The sequence below is a fragment of the Contarinia nasturtii genome, unplaced genomic scaffold, assembly GCF_009176525.2.
Source record: "Contarinia nasturtii isolate CC-2019 unplaced genomic scaffold, AAFC_CNas_1.1 Cnas_scaffold_2367, whole genome shotgun sequence".
In the NCBI taxonomy this organism is placed as follows: Eukaryota; Metazoa; Arthropoda; class Insecta; order Diptera; family Cecidomyiidae; genus Contarinia; species Contarinia nasturtii.
This window is the reverse complement of record NW_022199689.1, coordinates 831,706-848,379: the sequence shown is the minus strand read 5'-3', so window position 1 is coordinate 848,379 and position 16,674 is coordinate 831,706. Positions and strand designations below refer to the sequence as shown.

The 16,674-nt window shown below is 31.4% G+C and overlaps 5 protein-coding genes across 7 annotated transcripts; 1 reads left to right on the top strand and 4 right to left on the bottom strand.

Moving 5' to 3' along the window:
* Positions 1–409: 409 nt before the first annotated feature.
* Positions 410–1,925, bottom strand: LOC116348229. Its single transcript, XM_031779138.1, has 2 exons — positions 1,455–1,925; positions 410–1,372 (listed from the first exon to the last, which is right to left on the bottom strand). The coding sequence occupies exons 1-2, from the start codon at positions 1,923–1,925 to the stop codon at positions 410–412; spliced, it is 1,434 nt and encodes a 477-aa protein (XP_031634998.1).
* A 4,233-nt stretch (positions 1,926–6,158) lies between these two features.
* LOC116348321 lies at positions 6,159–8,209 on the bottom strand. 2 transcript variants are annotated; one of them, XM_031779302.1, is made up of 6 exons: positions 8,097–8,209; positions 7,759–7,901; positions 7,587–7,682; positions 6,658–6,795; positions 6,539–6,595; positions 6,159–6,465 (listed from the first exon to the last, which is right to left on the bottom strand). In XM_031779302.1, the coding sequence occupies exons 1-6, from the start codon at positions 8,136–8,138 to the stop codon at positions 6,255–6,257; spliced, it is 687 nt and encodes a 228-aa protein (XP_031635162.1). In that variant the 5' UTR covers positions 8,139–8,209; the 3' UTR covers positions 6,159–6,254. The 2 variants fall into 2 exon arrangements, with proteins under 2 accessions (XP_031635162.1, XP_031635161.1); XM_031779301.1 differs by having other exon boundaries at positions 7,759–7,904; positions 8,097–8,195.
* A 229-nt stretch (positions 8,210–8,438) lies between these two features.
* LOC116348330 lies at positions 8,439–9,167 on the bottom strand. Its single transcript, XM_031779310.1, has 2 exons — positions 9,032–9,167; positions 8,439–8,978 (listed from the first exon to the last, which is right to left on the bottom strand). The coding sequence occupies exons 1-2, from the start codon at positions 9,111–9,113 to the stop codon at positions 8,686–8,688; spliced, it is 375 nt and encodes a 124-aa protein (XP_031635170.1). The 5' UTR covers positions 9,114–9,167; the 3' UTR covers positions 8,439–8,685.
* A 2,265-nt stretch (positions 9,168–11,432) lies between these two features.
* On the bottom strand, positions 11,433–14,702 carry LOC116348324 (glycine-rich RNA-binding protein 3, mitochondrial-like). 2 transcript variants are annotated; one of them, XM_031779306.1, is made up of 7 exons: positions 14,569–14,702; positions 13,761–13,873; positions 12,800–12,878; positions 12,495–12,686; positions 12,356–12,397; positions 12,250–12,261; positions 11,433–11,556 (listed from the first exon to the last, which is right to left on the bottom strand). In XM_031779306.1, the coding sequence occupies exons 2-7, from the start codon at positions 13,779–13,781 to the stop codon at positions 11,531–11,533; spliced, it is 372 nt and encodes a 123-aa protein (XP_031635166.1). In that variant the 5' UTR covers positions 13,782–13,873; positions 14,569–14,702; the 3' UTR covers positions 11,433–11,530. The 2 variants fall into 2 exon arrangements, with proteins under 2 accessions (XP_031635166.1, XP_031635165.1); XM_031779305.1 differs by lacking the exon at positions 11,433–11,556 and adding an exon at positions 11,600–12,184.
* Positions 14,703–15,405: 703 nt separating this feature from the next.
* Positions 15,406–16,312, top strand: LOC116348326. Its single transcript, XM_031779308.1, has 3 exons — positions 15,406–15,755; positions 15,844–15,960; positions 16,027–16,312. Exons 1-3 carry the CDS (start codon positions 15,593–15,595, stop codon positions 16,179–16,181), a joined length of 435 nt encoding a protein of 144 aa, XP_031635168.1. The 5' UTR covers positions 15,406–15,592; the 3' UTR covers positions 16,182–16,312.
* Positions 16,313–16,674: the final 362 nt, after the last annotated feature.

The window sequence follows — 16,674 nt, the reverse complement described above, 5'->3', positions numbered from 1 at the left end:
ACATTCACAATTTCAATGCAAATGTTTGCGTAAATACAATGACGTTTCTTAGACATTGAGTGAAATTTGTTACATTTCCAATGGTTTCCAATTTCCAGTTTCCAGGCTCAACGGACAAATGTCAACATTCCAGTATTCAGCTGCTATTTGAAATGGGATATTATTTGAGCATTAAAAACGGTAGATTGAGAACTTCAGAAAAAATATATATGATTTTTTAAATTTTTATTCATTTCATATTTTTGATTACATTTATGGAAAATTTCTTTTTTTTTTGTACAATAGAAAATAAGTGTTTAATAAAAAAAAAATTTGATCGATATGCGATATATATGATTAGATTTTTGTATGTTTTAAAAGTCAGTTTTTGTAAAAACGGGAAAATATTGAATTTGTAAGGCCAAAAAAATCAAAACAAAAACGGGTCCGATAAATTGCGTGGTAGACTTGACATGGGTTTGACTCGAATGAGGCTGCTATTTGGTATGATGAATTTTGACTGAACGATGACCTCTTTCGCTAGGAAGATGGTTGTTGGGCAGGCTCCGTTCAGTCTTTCGTTTAGTTTGTTTAAAAATATGCGTGCATTATGTAGATCGATGATGTCTCTTGGATGTGTGACGCATGAGTTCGGAGTAAAGCTAACTATTAGGTGTCCCAGTTGCTTTGATCTCGCTAGAAATGGTATTGTCAGCGGCTTGAAAGTCGATCCAAATTGGCACAAACTGTATTTAATGTACAAGCGAACTGTTTGTAAACGCGGCAAATACATTACGATCTTCCATGCACGTTGTCTGTCATCTAGCGCCAATTTAAGCGAAAGTGATCGTAGATTTTCCATTGAGGTAAAAACTCGATCAACGAGAACATTGTCCGTGGAGAAAAGTCCATGAAATCCTTGCAAGCTTGGCAATGAGCTTACATTTTTGATGTGTTTCACATTTTCTTCACTATCAAATGGCATGGTATAGTGAAACACAATTTCGACACGCCTAAATCGTTTACTGTATTGGCATAACATTGACGAAATTCGTTCCAAGTCTTCGGGCATCTCACAATGCACTATGAAAACATCCAAATCGATGGCGGAATTCAATGTGATCGCGATAAAATTTAAACCCATACAGTTGATGTGCTTGATATTACGATTATTTTGGAAAAAGATCGGAATTCTTATATAATCGATAGAACTTTTGTCGCAAACCCAAAATGTGAGACTGTGGAGTGTTCGGTACACTGTTTCCAACCATGTTTTTCCGCATGCAAACTTAGGGGCCTTGTTCTTTATCCGCAAGTGTTGTAAATTTTTACAATACACGAGAAACTGCGTGTGGATGTCTGACACAAGTGTTCCATTGAATGAGATTGTTTCCTATAGGACAATATATTGAAAAAAAAGAAAAAGTGAATTAGTTTAAATTTTGGTCAAATATAGGAAAAATTCTTAATAATACCAAATTTTCCAAATTCATTTTGATGGCATCACCGTAGTCATGGTTTTTCGATGAACAATCAAGCCGATTGATACTGAGCTCCATCAAACTGACACTGGCTTCTGAATGGCTTTGCACATACTTGAACAATGGCATTGGATTTAAGTCGAATATATATGAGGAAACCGAAATGTGCTGAAAATATCGACTAAAGCTGATATCAGATCTTTCTTTGTATTTTATTAGGAGCTGATGATTGCTTATCATTTCAATCGCCATGGAATGATTCGGATGGTCACGTTGATATTGTAAGCCAGCATATCCTCGTAGAACTTTGCACGTTTGACCAACAGATATCAAATCTTCGGTTGGTAGCCATTGCAAAATTGATATCATGCATTTTTTATTCAGACCTGTGAAGTGTGTTGGTTTGCTCGGTTTTTTAAATGCCGATTTCTTTAATACTTTGAAACGTTTGGCCGGTGGTGCCATTTTTACTTTTTTTTGTTGCAACGTCGTATGGCATATAAATTGCGTCTCAGTTATCCTTACGATCACTAGTTCACAATTTCAAAATTCCATGCACACAGCTATCCTTTCAATCGACAAATAAATGACGTTTGACATTTCAACAAATGTTGAGCGCGTAATTTTCATTCGTATTGGTTAATGGAAAGCTAAGATCACAACCGAAGCGAAGAAAATCAAACCATCAAATCGAAATACTAAAGGAACCGAAAGAAAATGACGTCATCAAATATAACAAATAATGAATATGCAGTGTCGTGTGAAAAGAAACCAACGCACACATTTTCAAAACTCAATTCTCCACGGTGATGATGATGAGATGCTGTGTAAACAAGTGTGTAAAACACATAATTATATGAATGGTATTTCTCTGAACAGTCGAAAATAAAATAAACATTTTTTTCATGCTTTATTTAATGCGATTTTTTTCATTCCACACTCTTTCTCGTAGCAGTCAAAACAACTGAAGCATTGTATTTGCGTTGAGAAAGAGATTTCCTTAAAAACGAAATTATTGTAATTGGTTCAAACTCAAACCGAACAATTCCACTTGAAAATTCGGCTCAATTTTCTAAAGAAAGACACTCATGTTGATGACAGTTTGTCATTGACAAATTTTGTGAAACAACAATTATTGCGAAAGAATTTTTATTGTTTTTTATTTCTGAAAGAATTACATTCAACAATTGTATTCTTGAAACATGTTACAATTGTATTCTTGAAACTCATATTTTCTGAACGGTACTTGCAATAGCTTCTTTTGCGAGATCTTTTGCCGTGTCGAAAATCCTTTCAGCACCCTGAGTTATCTTGTATATGGCCTCCGAAATATTAACTTCAGTTTGAAAGTGACAATAGGAAAATAATGTCAAAGAAAAACATAAATTAGAACCTTGTGAAAAAAAGAATCTAAATAATTTTTTTACCTGGATTTGGAGCAGCAAGTGCAACAGCAGCAAACATACCAATGAGGAATATGACGAAAAAGTACTTCATGCTTTTCGAATATTGAAACGTTGATAGATATACAAACGATCTATATGCCAAAGAACTGAGTTCCAAGTGATTTATTCGATGAAAACCATTCCCTTTGCGGGTATAAACTTTACTCGTTCTCATTTTCTGCTTTATTAATTTCTCATTTTTTGTTTAATGGCTTCATTTAACATAAAATATCAATCATTTTAACGACTTAACTTTACCGAGCATGGTATTTGGTTCAATTTGTTTTATTTCCTAACGAAAAAGTTTTATTACTATATTTGAATTTGAGGAAGTTTATGCAAAACTGTCAATATAAAGTGTTGGTCCATTTGAGATTTTTTTTGGTGACCGGTCATATTTTCCCCGGTTACAATTTCCCCCATACAAATCTAATGGAGAATTTATGTCCGAAATATTGAAGAAAATAATTCCTTTTAAAATTTGGTCATATTTTCCCCAAGAAAAATAGTTTATTTTCGGGAAATTGCGGCCAAAAACCCAGGGAGACTATTTCCAATTCGATTTGGACGTAATTTCCCGGGGAAAATATTACCAAACTGATGGAGAATTTACATCCAAAACTAAATGGATACAATTTCTCCATACATTTTTTTCAAAAAATGGAAGAAATTGTGGCCAAAATTCGAAAAAAAATCTAAAGAAATAATTTAAAAATGTACTTAAATGTACCGCTTTTTTTAAAAACGCCATACTAGTTTGGATAATATTTGAAAAAGGTCACATTTCGGTAAATTTAAATTTTCCGGTATAGACCAAGAGCCACTCCAACAAGTAACTTTTTTTTTTTGCTTTATGTCAGAAAACTATATTGAACCATCGATTTTTCATCATAAAATAACACTAAATTATAAAAATCTGCACTTAAATACACATATTTATTGTTTTCTGCATAAATAAAATTACATTAGAGTGGTTCGATTTTGATATTTTTACGAGAATCAAAAATCGTACCCCCATAATCTCTGTAGGATGGTCATAGATACACGACTATGATAACTGTTTTGAAAAATAAATACCTTTCCTTTCTGTGTCAAACCCAGGACTATTGACTGTAAAAACAGTTAGCTAACTATAGTCACTTATAGTCAATAGTAATCTAATCACTTTCTTTCCACTTATATAAAAATCTCAAAACTTCATATTAAAATCCCCAAAAAATTGGATTTTTGTATGGGAACTATGTCTGTATGATGAAGTAAAAACGTGAAACTTTGCAAAGATTTTTTTTTACCAAAAAATAAGATCCTGAAAAGTTTGAAGTAATTTGGATCAAAGTGAAACACATTTCCCATATAAAATTTTCGTTTTTTTGTGATTTTTATATGAAAAGTGTATCAAAAATTGGTTGTATCTCAAAATAAATGTCAGATTCGGTTTTCTCGTGTCAAAAATGATTTTTTTTGTTTGTTATCAAAATCACTTCAAATTATTTTTCGAAAAATTTGAGAATTTTTCAGTGTATATCATAGTGAAGTACAATAAAACACGTAGCCTCAAGAAATCATAAAAAGCCATGTTTAATAGAAATACCTAGAAATATTTTGTCTTTTTTGTGGGGAATTTATGTCCGAAATATTGGAGAAAATAATTCCTTTTTAAATTTGGTCATATTTTCCCCAAGAAAAATATTTTATTTTCGGGAAATTATGGCCAAAAACCCGGGGAGACTATTTCCAATTCGGTTTGGACGTAATTTCCCGGGGAAAATATTACCAAACTGATGGAGAAATTATATCCAAAACTGAATGGCTATAATTTCCCCAGATATTTTTTTAAAAATTTGGGAAATTATGACCGAAATTTGGGGAAATTGTAACCGGGGAAGATATGTCCTGTAGCCATTTTTTTTAACTATCAAGAAAAATCGATATATTTTTTTCATGGATGAGTGAACTGATTCAGAAAACGCGCTCTAAATACGTTGAGCAATTATCGTAGATAAACGGATTTTCAGTTCAATGACAAAAAGCATAACCAATCTTTTTAAATAGATATACATAAAGGTTTAAAATAAATTTAAATGTTACTATTAGCATTTCGAAATCATCAAAGATCCTAGTTTTCTCTAAAATTTGATTTTAAAAACATTTTTACAAAGAAGACTTGTAATGTTCAATGATATGGAACTCATACCAATCGGAAAGGGAAGTGTGTTGATATGATTAAATGTAATTGTTTTATCAAATCATTTGTACATTGCAGTGTTTTTTGCTTTTACATTTTTTCAAACATCACCGTTGCTGACAATTTCTCCAAAAAATAATCTTGCTTGTGGTCGACTCAGCGATAAGATAAAATATCATGGTGAAAGAAGAAGAGGCAGAAACAAAATTAATTTATATGAGTGGCATATGCGACGAAACAAATATATTTCATTATATTATAATTAGTAAGTTTTATTTTTGTTTTACATCAAAAATTATTTTTCTTATTAACCGAGAGATATATTTGTAAAATTTCCAAACATTTGACTAATTTTTCCCTTTATTTGTCGAAATTTTCTACTTCCACTTTTTGCTAGAATTTCTTTGATAATATCAATAATAGCTTCTAGAGTTGCAATGACAGTGTCCCAATCTCCTTTCTCCGTTGCTTCAGTTAGAGTTTGCATGATGTTCAATAAAACATTCGAAATGTTGACACTATCTACAAATCCCAAAAAATCCTCATTAGTTAATCCTTAATAGATGTTGTATTGAATAAATGTTTCATAGGGATAGAATGTGTGTTACCTGAATTATCATCAGAGAGAACTTTGGTGCTCATAATCGCAATAAACCAAACAATGAACAACGGTGTGATCGATGATTGCATGTTGTAATGTTACCACTGTGTGTTAGAGTTTTACTAAAATTTTCAACAAATCTGAACATTATTGGTAGTCAACATTTGTGTCGAGATTTGACCATTTAATTACGGATCTAAATTGGTCATTTTTGGTCATTAAGAGATATAATCAAACTGGCGTGGTGTAACAGTACAATCATGAATAATATATTGTATGTTATGGTTGCCTGATTGGAATGCGGAAATATTTTACCAATAATTAGTTTGGATTCTTCTGATAATGTTACAAATACGTACAAATGTCATCGCTTCATGATGAATATCATAACGATTAGAAATTACTGACCAACTTTATATGAAAAAAGGGAAATGTATTGATGCAAAAAAAACTTGAGACAAAAGATATCAAATAAGACATTTCTTCAAAACAATTTTATTAGTTTGGAATAAATACTTCATTAATGGATTTCATTTTTCATTTGCAAGACATTGAATAAATATTCAACTGCTTGTCTTTTTAAAAGATCCCAATTTACTGAAGACTTTTTGACCCGTATAACCCAATAAAATTCCGGGTTTTTTAAAGACTTTCAATCGATTGAATGCACTTTTCTTCAAATCGATTGAATTCATAATCCAAGTGTTCATTAGCAAATCGGTGCAGTAGCTTCCAATTTTCTGAATTCTGTAATCATTTGGATTTTCTTTTGCCCTGTGAATATTAAAAATGTTGAATAAAAAAAAATGTTAAATGTGTGAGTTAATTGATAATATTGTGAACGTACAATTGATCGCGAAGGGTCTTCAATTTTGTGGCATATGTATTAAAGTCTGATTTGGCTCTGTAAAGTTATGAAATTAGATAGCTATAGCTCTATTATGGTTAGTTTCTATAGAAAATTACTTTTCAAATTCAATGTCGGTGAAGGTACTTGTTCTGGTTTGTTTGTTATATGCGTTTTCAAATGCGTTTACGTGTTTATTGGCCCCAGCGGCTATGCTTGTGAAAACAGTTTCTATACTTTTTTCTATATTTTGCGTTCTATTGAATCAAAAGCAATTGCAGTTATTACTATTTCAACCAGTATAAATACCCTCTGATCAAAAAGTTCTCGGAAATCGCGAATTAAAAATGAAAATGAAATTTCTTGTGCGGATACATTAAGAATGATACAGAAAGCCTTTGGGGATATTTCCATCAAGAAAACAACATCATCCGAATGGCGCGAAAAAAACGAGCCGAAACCCAAAAAACCACGTCAAAGTCGGTCGAAAGTGAAAGTGTTGCTGACGGTATTCTTTGATTATCGCGGTGTTGTCCATTACGAATTCTTGCCAGAAGGTCAAACCGTCAATAAAGAGTATTATCTGGCTGTTATGAAGCGTTTGCGCGAGAAAATTCGCTTGAAGAGACGAGAATTGTGGACCGAAAACTCATGGATTTTGCATCACGATAACGCGCCATCCCATACGGCTCTCGTTGTTTGTGAATTCTTGGCAAAAAATCAAACCAAAGTCATTGCTCAAGCACCGTATTCGCCAGATATGGCTCCGTGTGACTTTTTTCTTTTCTCCAGACTCAAATTGCCACTGAGGGGTAAGCATTTGGACACAATTGAAAACATCTAACAAAAATCGAAAAAGGCCCTTAGCGAGATTTCAGCGCCGGCCTATGGCAAGTGCATGGATGAATGGATCAAACGTTGGGAAGCATGTGTTAATTCTAATGGTAGTTATTTTGAAGGTGACAATAAAGATTTGCATTAAAAATGTATTCGAGTGTGTTTTTTTTTACAATTTCCGAGAACTTTTTGATCAGAGGGTACAACTTACGTGTTGAATTGCAACTTCTTTGAATTGCCCTTGAAAATTCTTCCTTTCAAGCTTGCAAAAAATGATGTTGAATTTTTGGTATCATCCTGAAAACATCTAAATAAAAACGTGAACTAGAAGTGTACACAACTTATTTTGAAAAAATATATATAGTTTTATGACCACAACTTACCGATTCATCCAAGCTGTTTGATTTAATATTTTTTGAGCTTCATTGACACGTGATTGATAAACAATCACATTAGATATAACAGCAATTTCGTTACTCTGCGATCTAGGCAGCGCTGCAATTTCATCAGCTCCAACGATAGAAATCTGCTTTAAAATTTAAAAACTAAATTTGTATATGAAAAATGGTTGTTTTATTGAAAAATGTCATTCAATCATCCAATCATGTAGGACTTTACTACAATCATTGAATATCACTACTTTTTAGCGACAACCAATAAATTGCGCTCGAGTTGAAATATTTTCATGACAGTCTACAAAAATCCTAACAAATTTACTAACCAAAACCACGATCAATACACTTGAAAATAAGAATATATTCATTTTGAAATTCTCAATCAATTTATATTCAACGTTTTAAAAACAGCACTTCTGTAGTTCAACGATGAATAAGGAGATCTCACAAAAAACGCTTGAAATATATATTGACGTTTATTAAAATTTTATTGTATAGAACAAAAATTTAATATAAAAACTCATTACTTCTTTTCATTTTAATTATTTCATTGAACAACTTTGCTACTCATTAAGTCAGAACTGAAATTAAATTTGAAATTAAAACAAATGTATTCTGTATTTGAAGAGATACTATGAATGAATTTTAGTTTACGGGTTTTACTGATATCGGTCATATGCCGATTTTTATATACCAATTAAATGATTTTTCATTAAGTACATGGTCGTATTTCTAATTGATAAAGACTGATAAAAAAACTAGTTTTATTATTATTAATCATAATAAGATATGCATTTTATTTTTACATATTTTTATACTTTTTCCTTTCTTAATAATGTTTTTTTTTGTGATTAAGATGTGGAGTACAATTTTTAGTTAAAGAATTTCCATTACAACAGTTTTGATTTGTTTAATTTATGTTGAAATTTCAACAAGTATTTTCTGTAGCTTTTGTTTGGTTTTTTGTTCAAATGCACGCGCATCATTTAAATTGACCTTATTCGATGACAATTTTTCTTTGAAATCATTCAATAAGGGCACTGATTCTAAAAGTAACTTCCGTATTTTCTCATTTGTGGTTGTTTTTATTATTTCGTTGATTTTCCTATCGGCAATTTGCAAAGTTTCAGCAACCTCCTTTAAGTCACCTTTGCTTATAGCTGAACTTAATTTTTCAAATAAACTCTTTAGCGCGGCTGCAATATTAGCTGTAAATAAATGAGTTACACTCCAAAAAAAAAAATGAGTTACACGTCTTTACCAGATTCATCGTTAGCAACTGCCATAGAGCTTAAGAATAAAACAAAGCCGATCACGAATAAAAAAACATTAGATGCTTTCATGTTGAACTTATTGATTGAAAAATTAACACTTTTAAAATTGATGTATTCCTTCCAACAGAACTTACACTGTTTGTCTTCGTTTCAGGATTTTTTTTCCTTTTATATCCAAATTTCAGACAATCTTTTTATTGTCAACACGATCAAGTTTTTTTTATTCTATTCATTATAGATTTGATTTCAAATGTCACATAGGCCATTAAGTCATCATTAAGTTATTTCTTGTCCAATGCACAAATATTAAGTTACCCGTTTTGATTAAATCTTTTAACGACCTTGATCATGAAGATTTGATCGACAAATGTTAAACGGTTTCAAATGTTCATTTGCTTGAATCAAAAAATATCAAAGGATCAATCTTGTCTTGTCTTGATGTTACAATGTACATATTTGTAATTTTCGAAAAATCTATAGTCGACAATATTAGAATTTCTTATCAATACTACAACTCTTCATCGTCTGATATCAGCAAGAATCTATGTCAACTCCTCACGAATTCTCATATGTTGTACTTCTTGACAAAAATCATACAACTGGGATTCAACAACCTTTAGAGCTTCTATTACCATTACTCTCCAAACTTGTACTCAAACTTACAAGCACTCTATGTAAAACTGATCCAGCTATTATTATTTTTGTAATGTTCATTAACTAATCAAAAAATTGGAAAGCAAAAGTTTAAAAAAATATATTTTCGAACCTACCTGTAGTATCATCACATAAAACAACGGTGGCATAAAAATATAGTGAAAACCAGACCGTGATTAATAATTTCATGTTGATTCTTTAGTCCACTTAACAATTTGAGGATTCGGTTTCTTTTCAAATAGTCTATAAAATTAAAATCGTAAATGATGAATTTGGCCGAGATAATCGCCATGCATTAACAAAATATCAGCTTGGGTTTTGATAACTACCAAAAAAATTATTTCGTTTTGATAGCGCGGAAATACGTATGGTATATCTACGAGAATATTCGTTTTCTGTGGTGTTTTGTGATAATTTTTGTTTAAAGATTTTAGCATAATTCACATGTGAATAGAAAGGCATAGTAAATGAAGAATCGAAAGTTCTTTTGAAAGCATGCAGCCTGTTAACCTTTGCACGACTACATGTTATCAAGTCCACTATTGAACTGCTATCTGTGTCAGTTTTTTTCATAATTTTATTTTTATATATGTTTTATTTTGGAAAAAAACCCAAACAATAATTTTATTTTTCAAATTGTGTTTAAAAAAAAAAAACAAACAAACAAATCAACATTTCATTGATTTGAGTTTTGTTGTGCAATATTTTTAATTTTATCGGCCACATTTTGTTTGAATGCGTCTTTGGCGTTATTTAAGAAAGAGCGTACATCATCCAAATTTCCTGTACCTGACGAAAGTTTTTGTATTAACTGGTTGATGTCAGCACGAAATTTGATGAGCTTCTCGTTATCATTTCCATTGTGAATCAAATCATTCAAACGAGACACAGACGCGTTCAAAACTTCGGTCACTTTGGTCATATCACCACTGGCCACACTTGTGCCCAATTTTTCAAGTAACCCATGCAAAACAACCGGAACAGTTTCACCACCTGCTTTTCATGTAAAATTGTATTCATTAATGAAAGTAAAAACCTCTCTATTGCGGTATCTCGTGGATCGAAGTGATTTGGAGGTTTTCATTTTTGGATGTAATTATTAAGATTGATTTTCCGTTAGTTGGAAAATTAAATATTTATTTACCTGACGCACTCGCAGGCGTATCGTCACAAAGAACGATTGCTGCAAAGCAGCTCAAAATAAACAAAGCAATGAAAAATGATTTCATTTTTAAACTCTTTTAAAGAATATAAATTTCAATTTAAGACAGTGAGAAAGTAGTAGATTGTTATTGATTAAATTTATACCCTTTTGACAACAAGATCGCAAATGATGGACTTTGCAGAGATGAGTTCGTTTATATACAAACAATCAAGTGACGTGGTTCTTTTTAATTACCGAAAGAAAATTGGTTTGTTTTGATCGCAAAGAAATTACAAGAGATTGCCGCATCATCATGTACTTGCAAATAATACAAGTCCAAGGTTACTTTTGGTTTCAACACGAAATTCGTTTTAAATTGGCTTCTGATCAAATCGCAACAACAACAACAAAAACAAAAAAATAATAATTCGGATCGGAGAACATATTTTTAAAAAATATATGAAAACTGAGCAAGTATGGAAAGTCAAAGCACAACATTTTATTATTTCACTATTATGTAAAGTAATTTTGAACTTAATACAAAATAATAATAGCAAAACTCAAAATAGAATTATATATTTTTTCTCTTAATAAATGCTCTCTCTTTCTCTTTGAAAAACTGATTAAACTTTTACAACAATTGTGTGACTTCAAACTATTTAAAATTGATTTAGTCAAATAATTTCTATTAAAGTTGTGCAGGGTAGAAACCACCTGAAAAAGAAAACACAGAACAAATATTAACAATATTTATGGGAGTATTGTTTTATAGAAAAAAGAACGATACTTGGCTGTTGCATACTTTCGGGCGATTTGAATGGATTTTTGAAATGGATTTTCATGTGCATTTTATCATTGGTTTGGCTAATAAATCAACCATTAAATGTGTAACCAATTTTATGGTCTAAAATGTTAACACGCGATATGAAAAACAAACTGACATAGAAGACAGAATGCATCCATTCAAGGGCGTTATAAACTTGGAATTGTGTTCTGATTCCGATGAGAACAAAAGAATTTTGAGTTTGATTGACATGAAAAAAATACATTCGAAATGAATTGCATTCTAAGTTTAACAATAAATTGTCGAAATGTCTAGCATAATGGAAATTGGAGTCAATTTTTTGTTTCTTTCCTTCATATTTATTTACAATATTTACATATTTAATTGGAATCGGAAATCAGTTGTAACCACGATAGCCTGTGCCTGTAATGTAATTCATTTCGCGTGATGGCAAAAATCCATACTGATCTGTACCACGATAGTATCCAAAGCCAAGATTCCGTTGTCCGTTATAATTGTTGTTGTTATAGCCACCATATTGTTGCAAACCACCATTACCTCCAGAGCAAACGATTTTATATTTAATAACCAGGCATATTTTTATTTTAAAAAGATTAACATACCACCGTATCCACCTAGAAAAGAATCACAAAAGAAAAACGGAAATAATGAACATTTATCAACATATTATGAACAGTTTTTGAAAAAATTATTGATATAAATGCATACCATAGCCACCAAAATTTCCAGCACTTCCACCATATGAACCCCCTAAAAAAGCGCCAGAATATGCACAATTTTCATCGAAAAATTATAAAAAATTTGAAAAGATCTAAAGATTTTTTTTTCAAGAGATATTTTTGCTCACCCAAAATGTTTGTTCCCAAACCTCCTCCAAGCCCATTGGAGCCAGGATAATAGCTACCAAAACCACCGCCTATTCCACCTTGAGGATTATAACCTGAATAATATCCACCTTGTCCTTGATAAAAACCATTTCCACCATAGATTGGCCGCTGATAGCTTGGATAACGATTGAATAAACTGCTCAAATCAAATACTACATCAAAGAGACCAATATGATGCACTAGATTAATCATTCTGATTTTGATTTCACAAATTTTATTTATTGATAGCATCAAATTCTAAATCAAATTTTCACTTATCCATTACATCTTTCGGTAGGTGTGTTCGACTGTTGCGGTCTTGCTGTGGCAATATTGGCTCCCACAATAATCAGAGCAACAGACATCTGAAAAGAATATAGATAATTTTTGCATGTTAGAAAATTTATGTCTTCTTGATTTCATACACAACAACAACAAATCAACTGAATAATTCATAAATTAACTACAATTGCTTATTTTAAAAAGAATTTATTTGCGCTGCTAATTTGCATAAAATTCGAATGAATGAAAAATTTGTAATGAAGATGAGTGTGTGTGTGAAATAGACACTGTATAAATTTAATAAAATTAAAGTCATGGTTCATTTTTAAAAATAGCTTTTTTGTTAAATATTTTTTTTGCTCTTTCGCTACAAATTCTAAGAAGTCTTCTTCCGCCAAAATACTGAATGACGCAATGAATCGAAATAATTTGAAAATTAGTATTTTTTTGTTTGTGTCCATCGTAAATTGATTCATTTAATTTTCGTATGAAGATAAAAAAAAACATAGCATTTTGAAGAATAACAGATGACTTCATCAGTTCTAACTGAATCTTGAACAATACGAAAGAAATAATTACATCCGCGAAGTATATATTGTGTCAAGACTAGCCAAATGCTAATTTTCACGCGTCTTGAACACCATTGCCACCATATAATGTCTAGAAATATTACATGAGAGCAATACGATGAAAGTGTTTTATCGATTTAGAGGTTGAACAATTCCCTTTCAAGTTCTGACTCAATGTTTTCAATTTTTTGTGAACAATTTTTTTTCGATCAATTCGATTTTTCACGGAAAATATTTTTTTTATTTTCGTATTCATCAATAATTGAAAAAATATCAAAGGGAAATCTTCCTTTCAAAGGAATAAAAAAATTCGAAAACGACAAAGTTTCACTTTCTATTCACAAAAAAAGTCAACAAATAATGATAAATGAATAATAATGATATTCTACTACTTACAATAATTTTATTCCAATTCATGTTTTGCTGATTTTGCTGACGCTGTGTGTCCGGAACGAATGAATAGCGTTGACTGAATGAAATCGCGAAAATCGTTTGTAATTTGCATTATTCTATTGAATGCGAGTGGGAAAAAAGCATATTGTATTACAGACGCAAAACAGATATATAGACAAACCGTGATTTCAATTTGTGATTTTATTTTGGTTTATATCTATGTTCAAATATGCAACAATACACACACAGAGAGAGATATTGAACGGAAGCTAATTTGAAGAAAAAAATGCGAATGAGCGCATCAAAATATTGTTTGAATCGTTTGAAATAATAGCACACACGAGACGTTGAACCGATTTTGACGGAAAATGGCAAAGCAAGGAAGAGGAATGAATATGCACAGAACAATTGTGTTTGACTGTTTGCGCCAAAACAATAGCGCCCATGTGCATTACCGTCCAAATCGTTGATTTTCACATGAAAGATATGGCAGTTTTTTTTATACTACTATGCTATCGAAGCACACGAAAGACCATTTAATATTCGATTGCATTGACTCTTCGTCGCACATCAAAAGATGCATTTTTCAGACGCTCAACTGATTACATCTAATTGAACGTAATTTTAAGTCGCGTGTATGTATAATATGTGAGACAATTGCAATGCGGTGGCAAATTACACACATTTTCCAGAAAAAAGTACATTGTTTGAATGCATTTAAGAAGATTAATTACAAACAAATTTTCACCACTAATTGCTTTATATTAACAAAAGATGACTTGAATTTTCATCAAACAAATTTTCATCGTACCGGCAAAAACAATAACACTACACACTTTCACACTACGTCGAATTGATCGTTTACAATCGTTTTTATGTTGAACTAGATGTTGAATGAAACTTTATGGTTAGCTCATTCATTTGCCGCACAATTTGAACTGTGATTTTGATCTATTATTCCAGCAGATATTTATAGTGAATCCAACCAATTCTTGTGTAAACATATGATTCAATGTATTACGCACTTAATATTTCTCATTATTTATATTTACGTTTTGTCCGAAAAGATAACAAAAGAATACAATTTTCTTAGACTTGTGTGTGCAATTAGTCTCAATGTGAAATTGAAGATAGTATGCAGCGTACATGAATCAGTGGGAATAATTTTTTTTGGCACGTTATCTTGTTCCAACATCGATAGTATTTGCATTTTAAATCGCGTTTGTTTGCCATCGCTATAAAACGCACCTTAAAAATGTGTCGCTGCACATTACTTTTTGTTTGGAAGTATTTTATGCGAAACATTTGTTTGTTATTTAACCAAACAATTGAATGACCATCAAATGATGAATATACAATACCTTATCATAAAGCAAATTAAGTTTTTTGTATGACACATTATTTTATAGTAAATAAGCAAGAATTTTTGGTTTTCCATCGTAGAATTGTGTAATTCGAAAATATTTTTTGTTGGTCTAGGTCGGCCAATTGTCAAAATGACATAAGAGCTCTATTACAACGACTTTCTATTGAAATACAACATACACACACACCCTCTTGCTATCTCTTATTCTAAATCACCGACAAAAATATGTACTCATTCTATTTTCTCTTTCAACAACCATCGCTCAATATACAGTTACAAAAAAAAGCATCAACACATTTCTTATCCTCTTATCGATGTCTGTGTGTAACTCTTACTTTTAACCGTTGTGCAACAGAGTGAATAAAAACAATGCCAATATAATGCATTGTGTCAATAACTGTCTATTGAAAATCCACCGAATAGATTATAGCATAGTTTATACTTGGTATTCGAATCAAACAGCTGAAAAATGAGTATGGCTGCACATCAAAATCCCGGCGCATCATTGCCTGCAATTGAAAAAACATCAGAAGAAGCAGACACATGCGTCTTAAATGTGGACATAAAAACCATACGAAGTCACGTCAAAGATCCGAAATTTACCAGCCCGTACACCTTATTGGAAATCTATGGTAAGCATCATTGGTTTTGGAAGTTTTTGATAACACTCATAATAAAAGAAGGAAAATATGACATATACAACATAATCTATTAAACTAGCGACCATTAATCGAATCAGCGGTTTTGGAAAAAGGAGCCATCTGAATTTACGGAGCATGGACAATATCTATGCAATCGAAGCGATCTTCTTTGGAAACATTCTACTATTTCAAGCTGGTAATTTTTCTATTTTTCACAATTGAATCATATCAAATAGATAAAACCATTGTCTTATGTTTGCAGGTAATATAGTTCGCGTTGTGGGTCAGTTGGTCGGTCATCAGAGTGGCCAACTAAAAATTCTCAAGATGTCAAAGATTGATTTCATCAAAGAGGCTGCATTGATCAGTCGTCTAACGGCCATCAGCACCCTTGAATTCACTAAAGTACCAAAATAAATCGAAATTGTTCTCTTACTAACATTAATAAAAAATCTGTTCGAAAATGAAAGGAGGATGGACGATATGGAGAGAGATCGAAAAATATTATAAATAAATCGAAACAACATCATTTTTTTATTTCTTACTAACTTGTGTTTTATCATCTTAAAATTTTCCATAAAATCATGTTTTTTTTTTGTCTACCCAAGCACTAAAATTGCACCGTTCGCCCGAGGTATTTTGTTTCATGTTTTCGTAAAACCCCCGAGGCGAACAGTGCAATTTGATTGCTTGATATATTTCTTTTATACTTTTTTTTATTGAAGAAGCTCAATTTATAAAAAAATGCCGATTCATTTCATTTATCCAGTCCATTCCCCTACATATATCACAAAAGTCTACGCTATTTGCTTAGCTCAAACGAATTTATCGAATTTATCAAGAAAGATGCTTTACAATGACATTTGTTTTTCTTTTATCGATTAACTGTTTATCACAAATTAAAAAGAAT